Genomic DNA, 20809 nt, shown 5'->3' with positions numbered 1-20809 from the left:
TAAAAACGCAGTATATATGTTGTGTACAAGATATAAGTTTGTATAATTTGTACAGGGTTTGGTACAAGTTACAATTTTTTTTACACATACCTTTTTGCACCCGGTGATAAAAGTTTATTTTGAAAATGTATCAGTTTGATATTTTAAATTCAAATGTATATACAACCTAACATTTAACACTATTCTCGTTGCCATCATACTGGAAAATAAGGACACCTGAATGGTTTAAATTATGATTGTATTTTCTCCTTATACAAAAATCATATCCATTAAAAGTATTTTTATGTTATTCTAATGTGTTTGTATCCATGCTCAATATTATAGACTGTATCATGTTATCAAAATGGTATGATAGAAATATGCGAAACAAAAGACTGTGCTTGCATCATCCATTTGTGTTAAGCGGTTCATAAAACACGGATAATTTGTACAAATTATAATTTGAACAACATTACAATTTGTACACAAAATATACATTGTATGGATGTGGGACAAAGAAGTAATTGCTCAAGAAAAGACATTGTCTTACAATTTGATAGCTTCTGGGTATTCGTCAATACCCTGAAGCTTTTAGACGGTTTGCCTTGTAGATCCAACCATGAAAGTATTAAATTGTCCAACGTAGACCAATCAGAGTCAAAGATTGCATTGGGCTTGTACATTGCTCATCAGATAGAAACAGAAGGGAATTCTTTGAAAAGACAATCCACAAATTATGTCTGTCAAGTTTCATAAAAAATGACGTTGTAGTTTCAGATTTAAAGGTTTTAATGGAGTTCATATGTATTAGTCGGAGTAAATGCCGATATTATTGGCATTCGGTAACATTACATGAGGGGCTATTGTAGAATGTGTTCGGGTATATCATTCACTTAAATTTTCACAAATCATTTTTCCCTGTAGTCCAAAGATTCAACAACCTTTGCAAATCAAAATTACTTTTCCGACCAACCTTTCTCCCGAATTGTATTGTACACTTGAAAGGGACACAGTTAGCAGATCCAATACCATTAAAAGTGTCATAAGCTGCCAAATTCTAATTTGAATCAAATTATCATATTTGATTTATAACATACTAAAACGTATATCCAAATTAAAATGACTCTGAAATAAATGATTAGCAATGCATAAAGTCGATAATGCATTTCAACATTATGATCATTATGTGTTTATTATAGTCTAGACGACATCTGATTAACCATCGAGATGACCTCCGAATGCTGCCGACAGTCACATAACCCGATATAACCATCAACATAAATATGAATAAGTAGCGACTTTAATTGGAATTTTCTAGGTCTGTTTGATTTCTTTCAATTTGAAAAAAAAATAAGTTAATCCTTATTTTTGCCGGTCAAAGAAATTGTTCACCATTGTTTCACTTTCAATTTTGACATTCCTTTCCTTCTAATGGTTGAACATAACTTCTACATAAGTTACCAATATCTTGCAAAAGGGTTAAATTGAAAGTCACATGTATATATGGATTCAATGAGGTCGATTTATTCATTTGCAACTGAATAATTCATTAGCGATGTGTCTATGCTTATTTTGACAAAATTGAACTAAAAGTAAATGATTAATCCTTTATTTTATTGATGATTGAACAAAAGGAAAATTATGTCTTTTAATTTTTGTTTATTTTTCTCTGGGTTAATGCCCCTTTTATCAATGTTTTTCGTTTTCGTTTTGTTTTGTTTTTCTTTTCCCTGTTTTTTTTAAATATTAAATTATTAGTATGTTTGACTTTTAACATATAACGTGATTAAATTATCAGTATAAGGATACGGATAGCAAACTGGACATTGCTAGAAAGCAAAATGACAAAGAAATATTGATGCCAATTAACAGAAAACGTAGAATATGTTAGGCTAACCAAGTCCCTGTATGTACTGTACTCCGGTCAAATCACACCTTATTGAATTATATTGACGTTTGTTAACATCGACATGGTGTGGTTTAACATGTTTAATATTCACTGTTATTTTCTAACACTCTGGATACACTGGTAAACTGAATGTAACTCTTAAAAGAGGGACGAAAGATACCAGAAGGGACAGTCTTAAAATTCACTAAACACTCTCAGGGGTGGATCCAGCCATTTTAAAAAGGGGGTTTCCCAACCGAGAGTAAAAAGGGGGGTCCAACTATATGCTCCCATTCAAATGCATTGATCTGCCAAAAATATGCGGGTTCCAACCCCCGGAACCCCCTGGATCCGCCAATGACTTTGGACATGAATTCATCATCATTTTGCAGATATTTTCACGTGTCTATACCTTGTAATGTGAACTCTGGTATAGTGTCATAACAATTGCTACCGTAAAAAAAGTTAAATACTTGGAGTTGGATAATTCAAAGAAAATTTAAGTGTTCGATGAAGTTATGAAAAAACAACTTTGCTGTAAGAATATAAATAAATAAATGATTATTTAACCATAATTTAATATTGTAAGGACTTACTATACATATATTAATCTTCCAACAAGAAAACTGCTGAGATCACATTTATATTGATAACATATTGTAGACTTTTCTAGTGAAATACATTTTTAATACATATATATATATAGAAAATCTCATGTAATCCCAAAATTAGCATAATTTATCAGGATGACATAATCAATAAGATGTGCACAGTTAAATTGAGGATCGAAGTGGAATTATAGTAAGGTGGTATGGGTGTCTAAGTTAAAAATGATAGAATTTGTTCATACTTTGCCAAAAGAGGGACAGTCAAACTCAAAGATCGAAAATAAACTGACAACACCATGGCTAAATTAAAAAGACAAACAGACAAATAATAGTACAGAAAACGTAGTATATATTGATATACGTTCAAAAATATAATAATAATTGAGACTATCAAAAGAAAAGATTGGGTTACCGTGAGGGTTTTTTTATGGCTAAAACACAAAATAGCAAAAATCCATGTCGTTTCTTGCAGAAAATGCTCTATTTCAGAGTTACCTTCCCTTGAAATGACAATTTAATAACATTAAAAATCTAGCAAAAATGATCTGCACTTGTAAAAGTATCAATATCTATAAGTGATAATCTTATATTTTTTTCTTCTAAATGTAAATTCACATAAGTTATCTGTATCACTGCATCAATTTTGCTAAGTTGATTGAATATCTTGACCTTAGATTCTCTGTTTTTACAATCCAAGATGGCGAAAGACACCCTAACATGTTAAAATATAGTGTTAAATTTGCTAAATTTTACTTTGAAACAATTAAATGAACGTAAATTAACTTGCTTGTGAACGAAAAACTTTTATCTTATAAAAATCTTCGCATATGTACTGCTCTTGATTTTTTTGTCTTCCCGTACAATATTTTTTGGTCGATCTGATCATTTTAATTCCAAAATTTCCTTTTATTTGTAAAGTTGCTGTATGTGTCGTAGCGTGACTGATCGAATAATGTTTTCTAAATATGTCCAACTACTTAGTCTTTTCTAGTCTTTCGCTGAAGTAGTTTTTATGTGTCAATAAAATTATACTGTTTACTATAGTTCCCGTGATTGCGAATTATCTTGTATTGTGTGAATTTCACTGTTACAATAAAAGTATTCCTCGATTTTATATCTTTATTTACACATGGTAGTGTCTGTTTTGTGTTATTTATTATTTTGGTTGATTAACAGATGCATGTAAATAAACTCATCATAGATACCAGGACTAAATTTTGTATATACGCCAGACGCGCGTTTCGTCTACAAAAGACTCATCAGTGACGCTCGAATCCAAAAAGGTTAAAAAGTCAAATAAAGTACGAAGTTGAAGAGCATTGACAGTGGCGTAGCCAGGGTTGAACCGATGTGGATGCGAAATTGTCGCCGAGTCGAGCGAGGCGAAAAAAAATTGGGACCATATTAAAGGGGGGGCAAGGGGTTTAAATGTTATGCTGTTATGGGGCATTTTAATTCTTTGTTATCTGTTATTCTGAAAATATATTTACTGTTAGCTGTTATTGTCTTATTCTTTGTTAGCTGTTATAGGACTATTATCTATTTTGTTATCTGTTATTGTGAGAATCTATTTGCTGTTAACTGTTATTGAAAATTGGAATGTTAGCATTTTGACAGTCAATCTTCCGTCGAAATTGAAGATAATTGAAATGGATAATAGTCTTATTGGCACGCTTACCGCATCTTCTTACAATGTATATCTATTGGGGTCTTTCTACCGGTAATATCGGGTGGCCCTGTATTTGCAGAAGAATTTCAGTATTATACATCACATAAACATATAAAATCAATTGGACCCAGGACCATTCCAGTATATAATATTATTATCCTTTGTAATAAATTACATTGTCTGTGAACATGTAGCAGTTTGTACAAATTATAATTCACTTATTACTTGTATAATAACTTATAGTATGGATTTTGTTATAAAAAAAGGCATTGGTACACCCTATAGACTTTTTTATTCAATGACCACATAATAATCTTTATGTTGTACTATTACACCACTGTCCCTGATTAGGGGAGGATTGGACACCAACTAGCATGCTAAAGTTGACGCAGTCACATTCTGTATCTGCCCATTTCCAAGTCAGGAGCCTGGATTCAGTGGTTGTAGTTTGTTACTGTTGTTACTAAGTTTCTCGTTCACTATTTTGTGGATAAATTAGGCAGTTAGTTTTCTCCTTTGAATTGTTTTATATTACTAAGTGGTGTGGGTTTGAATTATGGCTTTGGGAATTATACAACATCTTTTTCTTTTAGCATTTATATTATATGCTACTCCCTCTCTTTTCATTTACATGAAAGAGAACCCTGATCACCATAATTTTAACAGCTTTTTAGCTGCTTCACATGGCGAAAAGTGAAGCTCAGAAACCATTGATGCAAATACAGATGTGTCTTCAGTTTAATTTTTCGACAAATACCCTTTTTAAAATCCTACAGCTTCTCCAATGCTGTACCCAAATTTTCCATATTCTATAATTTCACATAAGATACATGATTGGTGTTTCACTTGATGTCATCCAAATTTTCACTAGGTCCAATTTCTATTATACTATCAGAATTCTCACTTGAGTCAATTTCTATTATCAGAATAACCACAACTGGCATGCGTGTTTCAGTTACAAGTCATCTGGGTATTTTTGTATTTTATAAGTAAGTTTTATCATGAGGTCATTAAATTAAAACAATATATTGTGCATCAATGTTTTTTCTATTACTTGTAAAGTATATACTAGTATATTGCTTTTCAGAATTTTTTTTATCTAAAAATAAAATTGATAATAAAGTGTCACTGGCTGCACTACTTTCAAAAATTAAATAAAAAAACCTAAATCATTAAAAATTGATCCCTCAAATGCCCTAGATTAAAAATATCCCTATATCAAAAACAGAAACTAGTAATTTCGTTCAGAAAAATTCAACATCCATACTATAACTTATTGTACAAGTTACGGAAAAAAATCAACCAAGGCAGAACTGCCTCAACGGCCGAAACGTCTTGTTTACACAAATTTTCTAGGTCCATACCACAAGTTATATACTGATCTACGAGTCATCTACTGGATTGGTCCTGGACAGATTCATTTTCATATTTCATTACTGTTATCTGTTATTATCCCTTTTCAATTCCTTGTTATCTGTTTTTCACCAAATCAATTCACTGTTTTGCTGTTATGGGGACCCCCCTTGCCCCCCCCTCATATTATGCAGAAAATTATATTTTTTTGGACATTTTCCAATTTATGCATGAGTATTCCCCTTGAATCCGACACTAATTAGATTTTTGTTTAATTTCAAAATACCAACCAATATATATTCATTTTCCAACAGAATTTTATTGTTTTCTCGAAAGTACCTTCATTCAATTCAAAAATATTTAATGTTAAAGTTTCCCACTTGACATCACAAAAATATAACAATAACAGCGGCACCTCTGTTCATGGAACTTCGGAATATAGGAACCGAAGTGATCCCCTTTCTCAGAATATAAGCTTCACAATGTTTTTTTTTATTGTCTTAAAGCGTTGCAGTGGACATGGAAATACCGGACGGCCTGCGTCCGTCTGGTCTTGTTAGCACTGTCATGTATACAATTCCTGCCAGCTTTTTGTGAAACTTGTATTATCAGAAATGTCTTTGACAATTGCGAAAATAAGTCCTGATCATCTATTTTGAACCCATTGGAAATATAAATCATAACTGAAATCCAATTGCATTTGTTCGGAAGCTGTTATTTCTCTCCTTCGATAAAGAAAATAAGTGTAATGCTGGGACATAGGTACTCTCTTCTTGAAAATAAAATTAAAATATTTGTAACTAGATGGAGAAGGTATTTATTAGCAAAGAAATGATAACACTCCATTATACAAATACAGTTTTTATCACGTTGTCTTTCGCGTCACAGGAAACGTTATCAGGATATATGATGGTTTAACTTGCTCAATTTCAGACTAAACATGCGGACTTGTTATAACCACCCTCTATGCTTGTCGCAGCTGACGACAAGATGCGACATAGACTTTTCACGAAAAAGTAGAGAACACTTTTTTTGCGATTTATCCATCTTGTTTAAATACACTAAATGATCCTATAGGAAAGACCACGCATACTGCTTTGTAAATGATTGGACGATATTTTCAAATCCTCACCCTTGTAACATTCAGATATCACCGTTTGTACACATGCAATCATATATTTATTAAAAAAAAATTGTTTTCCAAAATGATGTGGATGCTTAAGCATCTGAGCATACATGCAAGCTACGCCACTGATTGAGGATCAAAATTCCTAAAAGTTTTGCCAAAAACAGCTTGGGTAATCTATGCCTGAGGTAGAAAAGCCTTAGTATTTCAAAAATTCAAAATTTTGTGAACAATAAATTTATAAATATAACAATATCACCGGCAATGATAATTTATGTCAGCAAAAGTGCTGATTACTTGGCTGGTGATACCCCCAGGGAAATAAATCATAAATTTCAGAAGTCCCTCAGAATGAAATGGCTCTGTAATCCGGAGAAAGTCATCGTTGCTTTCACGGTACAGTTTCTAAATTTAGACAAAAGATGGAATTTCCGTTACGTCAAAATTAAATATGGCGAAATTTCAAATGAGAGGAAAATAATGTCAGGTCGCCCTCCAAATGATAGGTAATACCCTGTCTTCTAATATGTGCATCATTGCATTAATTACATATAACCACCGAGATGAAAGTAGACTGCAAATCGATCAAAAAGGCCCCAAACAATGCACACAAAACTACCAAATACAGTATCCACTATTGTTTTGTTTTGAATTATAAATAATGTTGCTAAAAGGCGAAACAAATGCTTCGTAGATTGGCAGATATGAGCATGAAGGTGTAATTAGTGTATGGTGTATAATGAAATCACAGACAAACGTGAACAATTCTAGTTTCAAGGAAAGTTGCACTTTGTTTATGTTTTAAAACCAAAGGGAGGGAACTCTACTGGTATTAATTCTGATTTTTTTTTGTCTCTGTCCATTTCATTGTAGAGGAAGTTAAATACAGATAATTTATTCTGACATATGACAATATATTTTTTTAATCACTGACTGCTGCTCACCCAAGGTATATATGCCTGAATTTGTTATTAACATTGTGAAAATCCATGGATGGTACATTTTGTACCAGTGAAATTTGAACCCTCAAATTATCTCAGGATATAAAGGAAGCGCTCTAACCAATTGAGCTGAAGAAGATCTTCCCTACCTTTATACCCCACGTCTAACGTTAGGGTTCCCAAATTGCACCTATTTTGACAGTTTTTTAACCTACTTTTATTTATGCTTCAGACAAAAGTTTTCATTACAATGTATATGTTTATTTTGTAGATGTATCATTATTCATTATATGGTTACACCAATTTAATTTTGAATCCATATGGAATCATAGAAAAATTGGTCTAAACTGACCTCCAAACCATCAATGATTCTGAAATGAGGAGTACCCAAATTGCATCCATGCTTAAATTCGCATCGTCAAAAATATAATAACAGAGCTTTTGTTTAATTTTTTCAAATATTTTGAACAATTGGATATTAGTCCATGCTTACTCTTCGTTTTTTAAGAAAAGGATACTTGTAACATATTGTATTTGCTCATTTTAAAAAGATGACATTTTGATGACGTCTCATGGTGACGTTTCAGCAGATTTTGTTTTTTCAGTAAACACTTCATATGTTAATAAATACTATGAACAATTTGTGCATATCTAAATATTTTACCTGTGTTGAAAGATGTGCATAGTATCAAATTATAAAAATACAAATTGTTTAATCTCTAGGAAATCTTGTAAGATTTCCACTGCTATTTTCCGCTAAAAAGGTGCAATTTTGGTAAATGTACTCGTTGCAATTTGGGTACTGTTACGTTACAACACTCTCCCTCCTTTTCTTTTTTCTGGGTTCATACCATCCATCTGAGGAACTCACAGGTCCACTACTGTACATGAACATGATGTACAACCTCAGTCCCTGAGACAACTGCTCGGAAATCCTCTGGTCAGTTCCACCTAGATATGTCCGGGTCATCCACACAATTTGATTGTACAAGTAGTAATTGCTCGCAGTGCCAATGTTTTGAAAATCCATGGATGGTACCAGCGAGATTCAAACCCTCAATCTCGAGATCTAAAGGCAGCGCTCTAACCAATTGAAACCGAAGAAATATTTCCTTAACTCAACTAGTTACATGTACACTACCTTTATATCTCCAGGTCTACATGTACCTTAACATACAGTTTTTAGGCGAGTTACATGTATTATGGGGACGAAGTCCCCAATAACAGTAGAAAATTCAATAAAAAAAAAAATTCGGGAAAATTTCCCGAATTTTTCATTGTACTAATGAACTCAAAATCGTTCAATTTTTTTTATGTCATGTTTTGAAATCCCGGACCTGCGCAAAAATGTACAATATACTTCCTTTTTTCCGGTCTCGTTTGTATGAAACTTTGAGTAAAATATATATTTATCAGTCTAGTATAAAATAGGAAGAAACGCGCAATACCAATTTCATTTTTAAAAATTCCTTGATATGAAAAAACGTTACCTAATGATAGCGTTTCTTTGTTTACATTGCATATGACGTCATAATTTAAATAACGTCACAACTAAAATCCCTAACAACAGAACCAAACTCGGAAACGTTACGGTATTTCCGTTTCTTTTTTTTTTGACAAATAATTAAGTTACAAAAAAATAATTCATACAGACTTCGTCCCCATTTACAGGTAATGCCTGCCTCATATTAATGAGGCAGACATTACCTGTGAAAGGGTACAAAGTCTGTGTGGATTTTTTTTTTAATTCAAACATGTTAAAAAAAGATTCAGAAATACAGTAACGTTTCCAATTTTAGTTGTGACTTTATTTAAGTCATGACGATCATACTCAATGTAAACAAAGAAACGCTGTCATCAGGTAACATTTTTCTTCATATCAAATAACTATTAATTAAAAATAAGAGTGAATTGGTATTGAGTACCTTTCTAAATTTTCCTAGACTAATACATATATATTTTATTCAAAGTCTCATGCAAACAAGACCGGAAAAAGGAAGTAGATTTATGCAAAGATGCGGGGAATAAAAAAGTCTGAAAAAAGGAGTTAACGATTTTGAGTTCATTAGTAGAATGAAAATTTCAGGAAATCATACTGGATTTTTTTTTTTTTTTAATTTTCTACCGTAATTGGGGACTTCATCCCCATAATAAATGAATTTATTGATTCACAATTTTTTTTTGAATTAAAATTTGATGTGAATGGGTGAGGTTTATCAAAAGTTATTGTATGTTGAGTATACCTGTCAGCAAGTTGTAAATTCACACCATAATGGCATTTTCAAAAGCTATATTTTTCGCTGAAATTTAGAATTTTTTGAAGGTTGAGTTAATTAGCTCTTTTACTTCTTTCATTTGCATGATTTTTATATGGCCGCAAAAACATTTTTGGGATTGTATAATGGTATGAATGATGTCTGTGTCGTCCGAAGACACATTGGTGTCCAGACAATAACTTATGTTTAAGTGAATGGATCTCTATGAATTTTTTTTTAAGAAGGTTCAATACTACAAAAGGAAGGTTGGGATTGATTTTAGGGATGATGGTCCCAACCATTTAGAAATCAGGGGATCCAAAACAAGCATTTTCTAGTTTCAGGATACTAACATGTATAAGTATTTCGATTGCTCTGAAATTGTACCACAATGTTTAATACCACAAGTAGAAGGTTAGGAATCAATTTAGGGGTTATAGGGCCAACAATTAAGGGCGAAAAATAAGTAATTTTGTAGTTTCCAGACAATAACTTGTGTGTCAGTGTATGGATCTCTCTGACATTGATTGTACTACAAGGTTCCATATAACAAAGGGAAGACTGGGATTGAGTTTGGGGTTAATTGCGCCAAACATGTAGGAATAAGGGGCCAGAAAAGCACTGAAAATAAGCATTTTTCTAGTTTCCGGACAATAAATTGTTTTTAAGCATGTTAAGGGTTTGGATCTCTCTGAAATTGTGCTACAAGGTTCCATACTACAAAGGAAAGGCTGGGATTGAGATTTGGGGTTATTACTCCAAGGTAGGTTTCAAAACGTGGGGTGTGTGGTTTTTTCACAATTTTTTTTAGGGACTCATATTTTTAATTTTTTTTTCTTCAAATTTTTATCAAATTTTTGAAAAGTTTCAAGAAGAAATCTTTAATTGCACAGTATTGTGCAAAAGAATTGTAAGATATTTGACCATATTTATTTTGTGTCAGAAACCTAAAGCTACATGTATATTATGTCAAAAATTTGATCACAATCCAAATTTAGACAATATCAAGCTTGAATATTGTGTCCAAATTTGTCCAACTGTTCAGGGTTCGACCTCTGCGGCCGTATCAGGCTGTGCTCAGTGAAGCATTTTATTGTACTAACACAAATGTATATTATTGCTTATTTTGAAAAGAAAGAGCAAGTGAATACAAATGACATGTAGCTATAACTCAGCTACATGTACTAGTACGGTATTTGGTCGTGTATAGTCTGCAATTTTTTTACCTTAAATATGTAGTTTGTACAAGGGGTGCGGATTATACACAACTGTACATTGTATGTAGAATACCATTTGAAAATGTGGCAAAGAAGGGCATTTATCTCATTCCTTGTGAAAAATAAAAGAACGTACATTTGTACATGTATTTCAATCATTTGATAATTTTGATAATCAGAATGACATCAAGATTACATTCCTTGCATGCTTTAATATGTCATTCAGGCCAACATCAGCAGGGGCAGATCCAGCCATTAAAAATAGGGGGTTCCAACTACATGTACCCATTCAAATGCATCGTCGGAAAAAAGGGGTGTTCCAACCCCGGAACCCCCTGGATTCGCTACTGATCAACGATCTGATATCTACCAGTCTATGTGTGTATTGCAGACTTCACAAAAGGCATGTTTTTTATACCCAACCACAGGTGTTATTTCTATCCATAGTCATGATAGTGGACCATCCCGTGGTTAAGCATGAAGACTAATTCCCAAGGATTTAAAAAAGTGCATGCAGATATACCTACATGTACATGTATTGTTGAATTTGTCAATCAACCACACTTTCTCATTAACCATGTTAACCTGCATTAAAACCTTCTTGCAAATAAAAATTTGTCTACCATATGATCATAACGTTTACAATTCTGAAATACATGTATAGACATGCAGAGTCTGAGAATCAGCATGGTCAGAATACATTTCAACAGTCTAAACAAGTCGTCTAAATCTTGAAAGTTGGCTGGAATGGTGTTGAGCCAATAGGTTCAACCTTATCATTTTTTCTAACTTTTTCAGAGAAGTTGCTAGAAAATAAACATATCCGACCTCTTAACTCCCTTTCCCACATTCAAAATTAAAATTCTTACATATTGATAATGTGCACAATCATACTTTGGACTGTTATCGTACATTTTTCCCATGATGAAAGATTGAAATTATCAATTTGATGTGTTATAATATAAACATTGTTCATGTATATGAATGAGTCTGTCATCATGGTCATGTCTGTAACGAAATAAATAATATTATATCAAATGTCTTATTGTTTTTAAAGGTTATTCATGTTATTTGCCATTCCAACATGTTCAAAGTAAGTACTCTGACTAAATGCCACTATCATGTGTTAAAATATATGCCAGATGTGTAATTCAGGCTCAACAATTGTGGAGACAGGGGGACAGAGAATGAAGGGACTATCTACACATTTCCATATTGGGGTAGTGAGAAAATCAAGTGTGAAACAGGGGTGTGAAACAGGGTAGCTACTGGTATTATACAGTGATAACACTCTGATATATCTATAGCTACCAGTCAGGTATTTTTATCAAATGAATATACATGATGTAGAAATAGCGAGAGAGCTACATGTATTTCAGAGTGAAATATACCAGCTATCCCCCTGAAAAATCTCAGGCAGACCAAGGAAGATAAACTGTATCACAATATACATTCATACACAAGGTGATACACGTGATAACTAATCAAGTACAAATGTATATTTAGTAATAATTTAATTTTGGATGTAACACGTCTTCGGATTGGCTGATGTTATTTTGTTATCAGCCCATAGACAAAATTTTGTCATGTGACTGACGTCATCAACATTTTTCATGATTTTCTACGGTTTAAAATGGAATTTAGAATTAAATTATAAGAAATGACTGTAATATTTTTTCTGTCTATTCGAAATAACATAAAAAATGTGGTGCACACTGTTAAATAACCCGCTACGCGCGTTATTCAGTGTGCACCACATTTTTTATGTTATTTCTTCAAAGACAGAAAAAATATTAAGTGAATTATTCATATTGAAACAATATAAAGTGATTTATTATGGTATGTGACAAGTGTACAGAACAGTATAATTTTGATTTCCAATATTCATGATGTTTACTTGTATAAAAAAAAACTATAAATCAAAATTTGTATAACCTGGTGAAAAATCCGAATTCAAATATCTAACAAAAGTCTTATATACCACTATAACTAGATTGAACTATAATAAGTCAGGGAATCCACTTGTCACAGTCCATTTCTGCGTTTTGAAATAAGAATCCAATTAACATGAATAAACATGAGTTATCTCTCTTTTTACATTTGATCTATTTTCTTCTTGTCAAAATAAGGAATCTGTGAACTGTTCATCTTGTAATATTTATAACCTCCCCTTTTGAAAACTAAGTAAGTACATATATATTAAGAACTTTGGTGTGTTTTGTTTAGTGGTTTTAACTTCAATTTTCCAAAGTGACCATCAACTACAAATGAATTTTGACTATTATTGAAAAAGATATACATGTACAGAACTGCAAACAAAAATTATCAGTTAATGATCCAGATTAGAGTTACCAAAAGTATATTTAAATGTACCCATTGACCAACTTGACTCTAATTTGCATTTCCCTTTATTACTATAACCTTTTTTAAAAGTTTTTTTGTCTCCCCCCCCCCCCCCAAAAAAAAAAAAGATGTTCAGTACATGTTCAGTTCAGTATATGTATCTGTTAATTTTGAATATGAGCATACAATAAAGTCACATTTTATTTGAATTAGATCACATACTGTGACATAGTATGATCAAAACATGCTCACCAGTTTTGGTAAATAATTTTAATCTGTACTTACATGTACATTTATTTGTATTATATATGTTACTGCACTTCTTAATGTTATCTTGGGTACACCTGTGCTCATACATGTACATGTAAGCAATCAAATATATCATTCAGGCTTCCTTTCAACTTCAAGCATCATGACATTGTAGTCTACTACTGTAAATGCAGAAATTACTGCGTGCATTGTTTAATACGATTTTGTCATTTTAGACTAAGATGCGATTTTAATTTTTGCGATATTGAGAAAAATCCTGTTCAATTTATATTTATATAAAATATTTTAAAATGCGAGTTAAAATGATTGCTATTTTAACCCTGTTACATTTTTTCCAATAATAAAAACATTGCAATAATTTCTGAACTTACAGTATAATGGTATATAAATGTTTTCACACATAAATTATATTGTTTTTTAATTTACATGTGTATCCCAGTATTTAAATATTGGCCTTTATATGTGATAATTATCATGTTATCGCAACATCTTGATATTTTATGAAAAATTTAGAACAGTTGTCAAATTTCATTAAAATTATAAAGTTTATAATGTTTTCCATCCATTGGTCATTTGGTTTGACAATTCATCAGTCTGACTGATCCCTTTGTTGTCACATTTTTTGTTGGTTCTTCAAATTTGAATGAACTTTTCCACTTATAAATCATTGGTGTAAATACTCTGGTCAGTACAATACCCAGAAAAACATAAAATTGGGGGACCATTTTTTCATGAGTCCAATTTGTAATTCTTTCCTTTGCATACATGTAATTAGAATAAATTATAATTAATGCATTGGTAATGTGAATATACAGGAAAGTTGTTTGAATGTGAAGCGCATTGCAATTTGTATTAGAATTAACGTTCAGATGTAAAACTTTTCGAACGTTATTAAACTAATTCCAATTACATATACATAGGCGGATCCAGGGGGGGGGGGGGGCCTTGGGTCCCCCTTTCGTGGGAAAAATTTGGTTGATTATATAGGGAATCATTGAAGCATGACTGGAGCGGGCCCATCCTTAGGTCAGTCAGAGGGCCCCCCGTTAGGAAAAGTTCTGGATCCGCCACTGATATATGTGAATCCAGCATCAAGTACTTTATCTGTTTAATTTTTCATAACAAAAAAAAATGGAAACATTTTTGTACATATACATTAATTATACCATAGAGCTTCTATTGTTGTTATTTTTACATGCATGTATCATGCAGTGCACACGATGCATTATGTTTCTAAAAAATCTTTGATGTTGCTGTTTAATAGCTTTCAAATTTTATATTTGTTTATCTGTTACATTTTTTTTTATAAATTTCTAGGAAAAGGGAGATAAATCAGAACTGTATCTTAACATTTTTGTTCCCCTCTTTCTACTTTCCCTACAAAAATTACACAGAAAAGTGCTGCATCTGCATCCTTTTGTTCTAAGATCTTGTCTTCAGAAACAAAGCAACTTTCCTTGACAATGATACTACTAGTTTTGGCAGAAATAAATTTGTATTTACATCTCTTGACATATGTTCTATTGACTGATCAAAAAACCTTGAAATTATCATTATCATTCAAAAGTTCGTTGGGGTCTTGGTGGCTTGATTTGGGGTAATAGTTTTACTACTTCAAAATTAGATTTGTCAACTCTGAAGATGTAATTTAATCCCTGTTAATGGCAAGTAGTGATCAACTAAACTCGAATTATAATTGACCGGGATTGTCAGTTTATTACAGAAGGTCAGTAGATCTCCCAGTGCACTCAGTCTTTCTCCGCCAACAATAAGTGGCCACTTTGACATAGATCAGAGGCCTGAAAATGGCGTTAAAATTAACAAACAAACAATCAATTAGTTGTTCAAAATCCCAAGTTAGGCCTATAAAAGATAGTTGTTTTCATCACGATCTTAAAATTATTTATGTATTGATATATCTAGCTAATATGTATATATAGAAATTGATTTTGTTTTTATATGCCTTTAGTTCCTCATAAAGACTTTAGATCTATCGTATGAATATTGAATATCAAATGAAGTGGATTTATAATTGAAATACAAGAAAAGTTATTTAATTTCATATCTGAATTATATACCGTACAAGGAGTGTATTTTTTTCATGATATAAAAAGTTTCCCGTCACCTCGGATAGTATGACATTCTGTAATAGTAATGTTTTTTATCTACCACAATTGATTATGACCACATGGGCAAAACACATCATATTTCTAAGTTAGAATCAGTGTTTATTTAATAGCTTTAACAAGTCTTAAATTTCAATGTTTTTTTATTTATTTATCAAAAATAACCTCTAATCTGTTGTTGAAAAACAATCTGAAATTCTTTCTGTAAAGATAATCTCCTCGTTTAAGCCTCCTAATCCAACAAACATGTCAGGAGTTTGGTGGCATTGTTTTCATGTTTCTGTTCTTGTCATCTTTTGTTCTAATTCTTAAAGTAAGGAAGAAAATATTGATTCATTTCTGAAGGGAATGTCTATATTTGGCTTTGATCTCAGTTTATACAATTAAAACTTTTTTTTGTCTTTTTATATCTTTTTTTTTGTCATTATCTTGGTTGCCATGACGATATTGATTCTACCTAAGAAACAAGGGTGTTGTTTATAACTAGACATATACAAAAGAAGTTGTCTTTTGTGAATGTTGCTGGTTAATTTGTGAGATGTCTTTGATGAATTGAAGCTTTGAAATTTTAGTATGTTTTTGTTATATAGTTTGTAAAGACATAATTTTGGAATTAAGAGGATGTCTGCTAAATGAGAAAGAGCTTTTTAAGTCTTTGTAACTGCTAGCTTACACCACGTACACAGTGTTTGTATACATAATCTATAAAATATCTTGTGCTAGAAGTGAGTTTTACTTGTTCTAAAATAAGGATGGGTAAAAAAAATGAACAGTTTGATTATTATGGCAAATAAAGAATTGATTTATAATTAGTTGTTGGTGTTTTAAGCACTTTCATATTCTTAGCTATAAAATGGCAGTCTCAACACCACAATGTTCATACGCTAGTAAAAAAATCCCTGCATCTTAAGCCACTTCTTTGATGCCATATACTTGTAAAATTATATTCTGACTAGTCAGCATTTGCAAAACTTTGTATGCACGCATTAGAAGTGGGTCTCATTGGGGTCAAAGTGTGACGCTGGATTGCTGATTTTTTGTAAGCGTGACACGTGAACGTCAAATTATTGTAACGTGAAAACTGGAAAAGAGGTCGGGCGGGACTCGGGAAATGACAAAAAAATGAGAATTGCTTACGTACATAGTGTAAGCGGAATACGGGAATCTGACAAAACAGTAAGCGGGATCCGGGATCGGAACCCCCCAATGAGACCCCTTAGAAAAATGTAGAAAAATTGGTCTTCTGATTAGAAGTTGGAAAATATTTTGGTTGTATAGACTGCCCCCTTTTTCATGCTAGAGGTATCATGCATGTAATGGTTCTAAGTTATAAACACGATAAAAGAAAGAACTAATGAGAACATTCAATATGTATTTTACAATTAGCTTACAATTTAACATTTTAATACTTGAGAAATTCCAGACAAAAAAATTTAATTTGAAATTATTTTGTCAGAAGTATGTATCCCAATTATAGAGCAATTTATTAATAATTCTTTGCCCAGGAAAAACAAGAGAAGCTCCAACTATTTATAAAAGTTTCAAATGTGACATACATATGAACATCAGTTGATCTGACCTCAGAGATACAGATACTACAAACATGTATTTTTTATGCCCCACCTACGATAGTAGAGGGGCATTATGTTTTCTGGTCTGTGCCTCCGTTTGTTCGTCCGTCCGGTTAAAGTTTTTGGTCAAGGTAGTTTTTGATAAAGCTGAAGTCCAATCAACTTGAAACTTAATACACATGTTCCCCATGATATGATCTTTCTAATTTTAATGCCAAATTACCGGTATAGTTTTGACCCCAATTTCATGGTCCACTGAACATAGAAAATGATAGTGCAAAGTTCAGGTTAAAGTTTTTGGTCAAGGTAGTTTTTGATGAAGTTAAAGTTACATCAACTTGAAACTTAGTACACATGTTCCCTATGATATGATCTTTCTAATTTTACTTCCAAATTAAAGTTTTGACCCCAATTTTACGGTCCACTGAACATAGAAAATGATAGTGGGAGTGGGGCATCCGTGTACTATGGACACATTCTTGTTTATACTTATACTACTTACATGAATTATATCAATAAATAATTTCATGGTAATAAAAGGACCAATGATCCCTGGTTAATGTATGATATCTGTTTATTTCAATTTATTTGATAGTCATATAAAGTCACGATCTGGAAATTTTATGCTTAAACTGGCAACAAAAGGAAAAAACAAAAAAATTAAGCATTAGCTGAACTTAATATAAAGCCAATTAACATGATTAAAGGAAACATACATTCTCGTTTAAAAAATTTTTCTTAAAAAAAGGAACATTTTATTTTATTAGCTGGAATATTTTAGTAACTTATTTTTAAATACAAAATTCAGCAAATTTTAGAAATAATTAGTTATTCAAATTTTTAATTATTCATTAATATTTATTTTAAGTCATTTGTTTAGCAAGTTGATGTAGTCTTAACTTTTTATAGTTGATTTGATGTATGCTTTATACATATTTCGGTATATTTTTAACTTTGTAATTCTGTGTATGTACGAACTTGAATACTGTTTTAACATATAAAGCGCTTAGAGTAATTGTAATTTTATAGAATGCGCTATAAAAATGCCTTGTAATAATAATAATAATAATAAATGGAAAATAGAAATCTGGAGATCTATTATTTTTTTTCTTAAAGTTTTTGTTAAAAAAAAAATGCTTTTTTATCTCATTTTGATCTTCTAAATCATTGTAAATAAAGGCATTAAAAAATTGCAGATTTAAGCCTTGGCTTTTTGTCTCAAAATATAGAAAAAAGAAAAGTAAAAGGCCATAGCAGTGAATTATCTAGAGGAAGGGCCAAGGGGACCTGGATTTACTGTTGGCGTCTTGGTGTACATGGTGTACACTTTGTGTCTGTATTATGTTATATGTTGACAAACAGATAATCTATAAACTAATAAATTTAGCTGCAGTATTAGAATGACAATTCACAAGAACACATCTTCTTGTACACAATCTTAAATTATAATATAAGAAATTTGATGACAGTATTTAAATTTTACAGATTGATATTTTATACAGAGTGTAGAAACATAAAATTGGAAAAAAAAAGAAATTAATCAAATTGCTGCAATTTGTAATGTTATAATGTTAACAAATTAACCTTGTAGAATAAGGACTTCAATAAGGTAGAGTTTCATGTTCTTAAACAAAGTAAAATTTTCCCTTTAGCTACCTGAGAACAGTATGCTGGCATCAAAGAAAACACATTAGTATCTCTTTATTGAAGATCACTATTTCTGTTGAATTATTCCCATGATTCATCAGTCTCATTCACATAAACAAACAGTGAAACTTTCCCTTTATACAAATTTTTATTTTCTTGCACTCAACACATGTTTCTAAATTAAACATCATGAGCCTAGAAATACCTTAGAGCATCATAAACATGCACAACATATTTGCCACTGGACATTGAACAAGCAACAATTAATCAATTATCAGCTAAGAATTCACATTTCCGCAACAATAAAAAAATTGAGACATCAAAGGCAAAAATATTTGTAAAAGTTTGATGGCATTCACAAAACCAACATACATCATAACAGAACAACAATAACTATGTAATGACACCTTTGCTTTAGGGAGTTTAAGTAACAACTTTGGTTTTACCACAATCATGTGACAATTTTTGAAAACAAGAAATTTGCAAACAGAATCTTTTAATCTATGTTAACCCAAAAAATGGCTACTGTAAGTGTGTGTGGTAGGTTCCCTTGGAAAAGGATTTAATTGTTACATGAAGTGTCAGCCAATGAAAAGGTTCTTCTTTACTAGAACAAATATTTAGTTTATAGAATCCTTGGACCATTGGTTTATTGACAATATTTGCATACATTTAAAATACTAGTATCACACAGGCAATACACTATCTCTGTGTCAACATTTTTGTTCATCTGACGTAAGACTTGCACATACAATACTTTGGAAAGTGAGTTGACCATGGTTGGCAGGAGTACATATGTATATTGACCATTGTGGGGAGGATTTGTTGCCCATGGTGGCCTGGAGTGGATTAATCATGGTGGGCAAAAGTGTGTTGGTCATTGTTGTCTGAGAATGGTGGGCAGGATTGAGTTGACCATTGGTGGGAGTGGGTTGTGCTTGGTTGTTTTGGTGAAATGTCAAAATCAATGTCAGATGTAGTGAATGATCATATAATGATGCAGTCTATTATATATTAGAAACAAGTTGTTAATGTCTGTGTCATTTTGGTCTCTTGTGGATAGTTGTCTCATTGGCAATCATACCACATCTTCGTTTTTTGTATTGACCTCATTTTTACACTTCAGAGGTTTTAGAATATTGCAGATCTCTCTTTTGAACATGCCTTTGAGGGCATATATATATACATTTGAATTTTTTTATTTTTAACTATGCTTTCCGTGTTAATTGATCTAATATTCAAATATTACAGCAGCATTGCACATTTTTTAGAAACGGCTCTACTGAAGTTAAAGACCTTTTATATTAGATGAATTAAGATCTTCTTTGATTTTATCAATTTTCAATACTATTTAAAAGGAAACAACAAATCCTGTGCATGAAACTGAATACCCTAATTTGTTTTGTATTTGATTAAGGATAGTTGACATTCTTAAAGTAATAATTTTATCAAGGAAATATGATTTTTATAGAACTGTATAATTGTGATGAGCTTCTGCCAGGTCTTATTCTGGGTACATTTACATCATTGTATTATACATGTATAACGTAATAAATTAGGAATAGCGGAGATTAAATTTGGTTTGATTTGTTAAAATCCAGGAATCTTATAAATATTCCATATTGTCTGAAAAAGGATTACGATTTACGATGCAAATTTTTAATTAGAAAGATATGTAGTCATAGATCTTGTATGGAAATGAATTGAAGCCTATTTGAGTTGATCAATTTGACGCTTTCTATTGCATGCAGCAGTCTGGAGGTATCTTTTATGACAAATATTGACATCTTTTGACAGTTCTGTGGGAAGTAGAGGT

At 31.7% G+C, this 20809-nt stretch overlaps 1 protein-coding gene across 1 annotated transcript in view; it reads left to right on the top strand.

Annotated features, from left to right (window-relative positions):
• The first annotated feature begins 7053 nt into the window (after positions 1–7053).
• The window catches only part of LOC143076034 (uncharacterized), an 82819-nt gene continuing 69063 nt past the window's right edge, over positions 7054–20809 (top strand). Inside the window, exon 1 of the mRNA XM_076251654.1 lies at positions 7054–7129. Within this exon, the coding sequence (XP_076107769.1) occupies positions 7104–7129 (26 nt within the window). The 5' untranslated portion in view covers positions 7054–7103. The remainder of the gene's footprint in view (positions 7130–20809) is intronic.

Source organism: Mytilus galloprovincialis, chromosome 5 (assembly GCF_965363235.1).
Source record: "Mytilus galloprovincialis chromosome 5, xbMytGall1.hap1.1, whole genome shotgun sequence".
NCBI lineage: Eukaryota > Metazoa > Mollusca > Bivalvia > Mytilida > Mytilidae > Mytilus > Mytilus galloprovincialis.
Note: the sequence above shows the minus strand (reverse complement) of the source record. Positions and strands in the feature narration are given on the sequence as shown.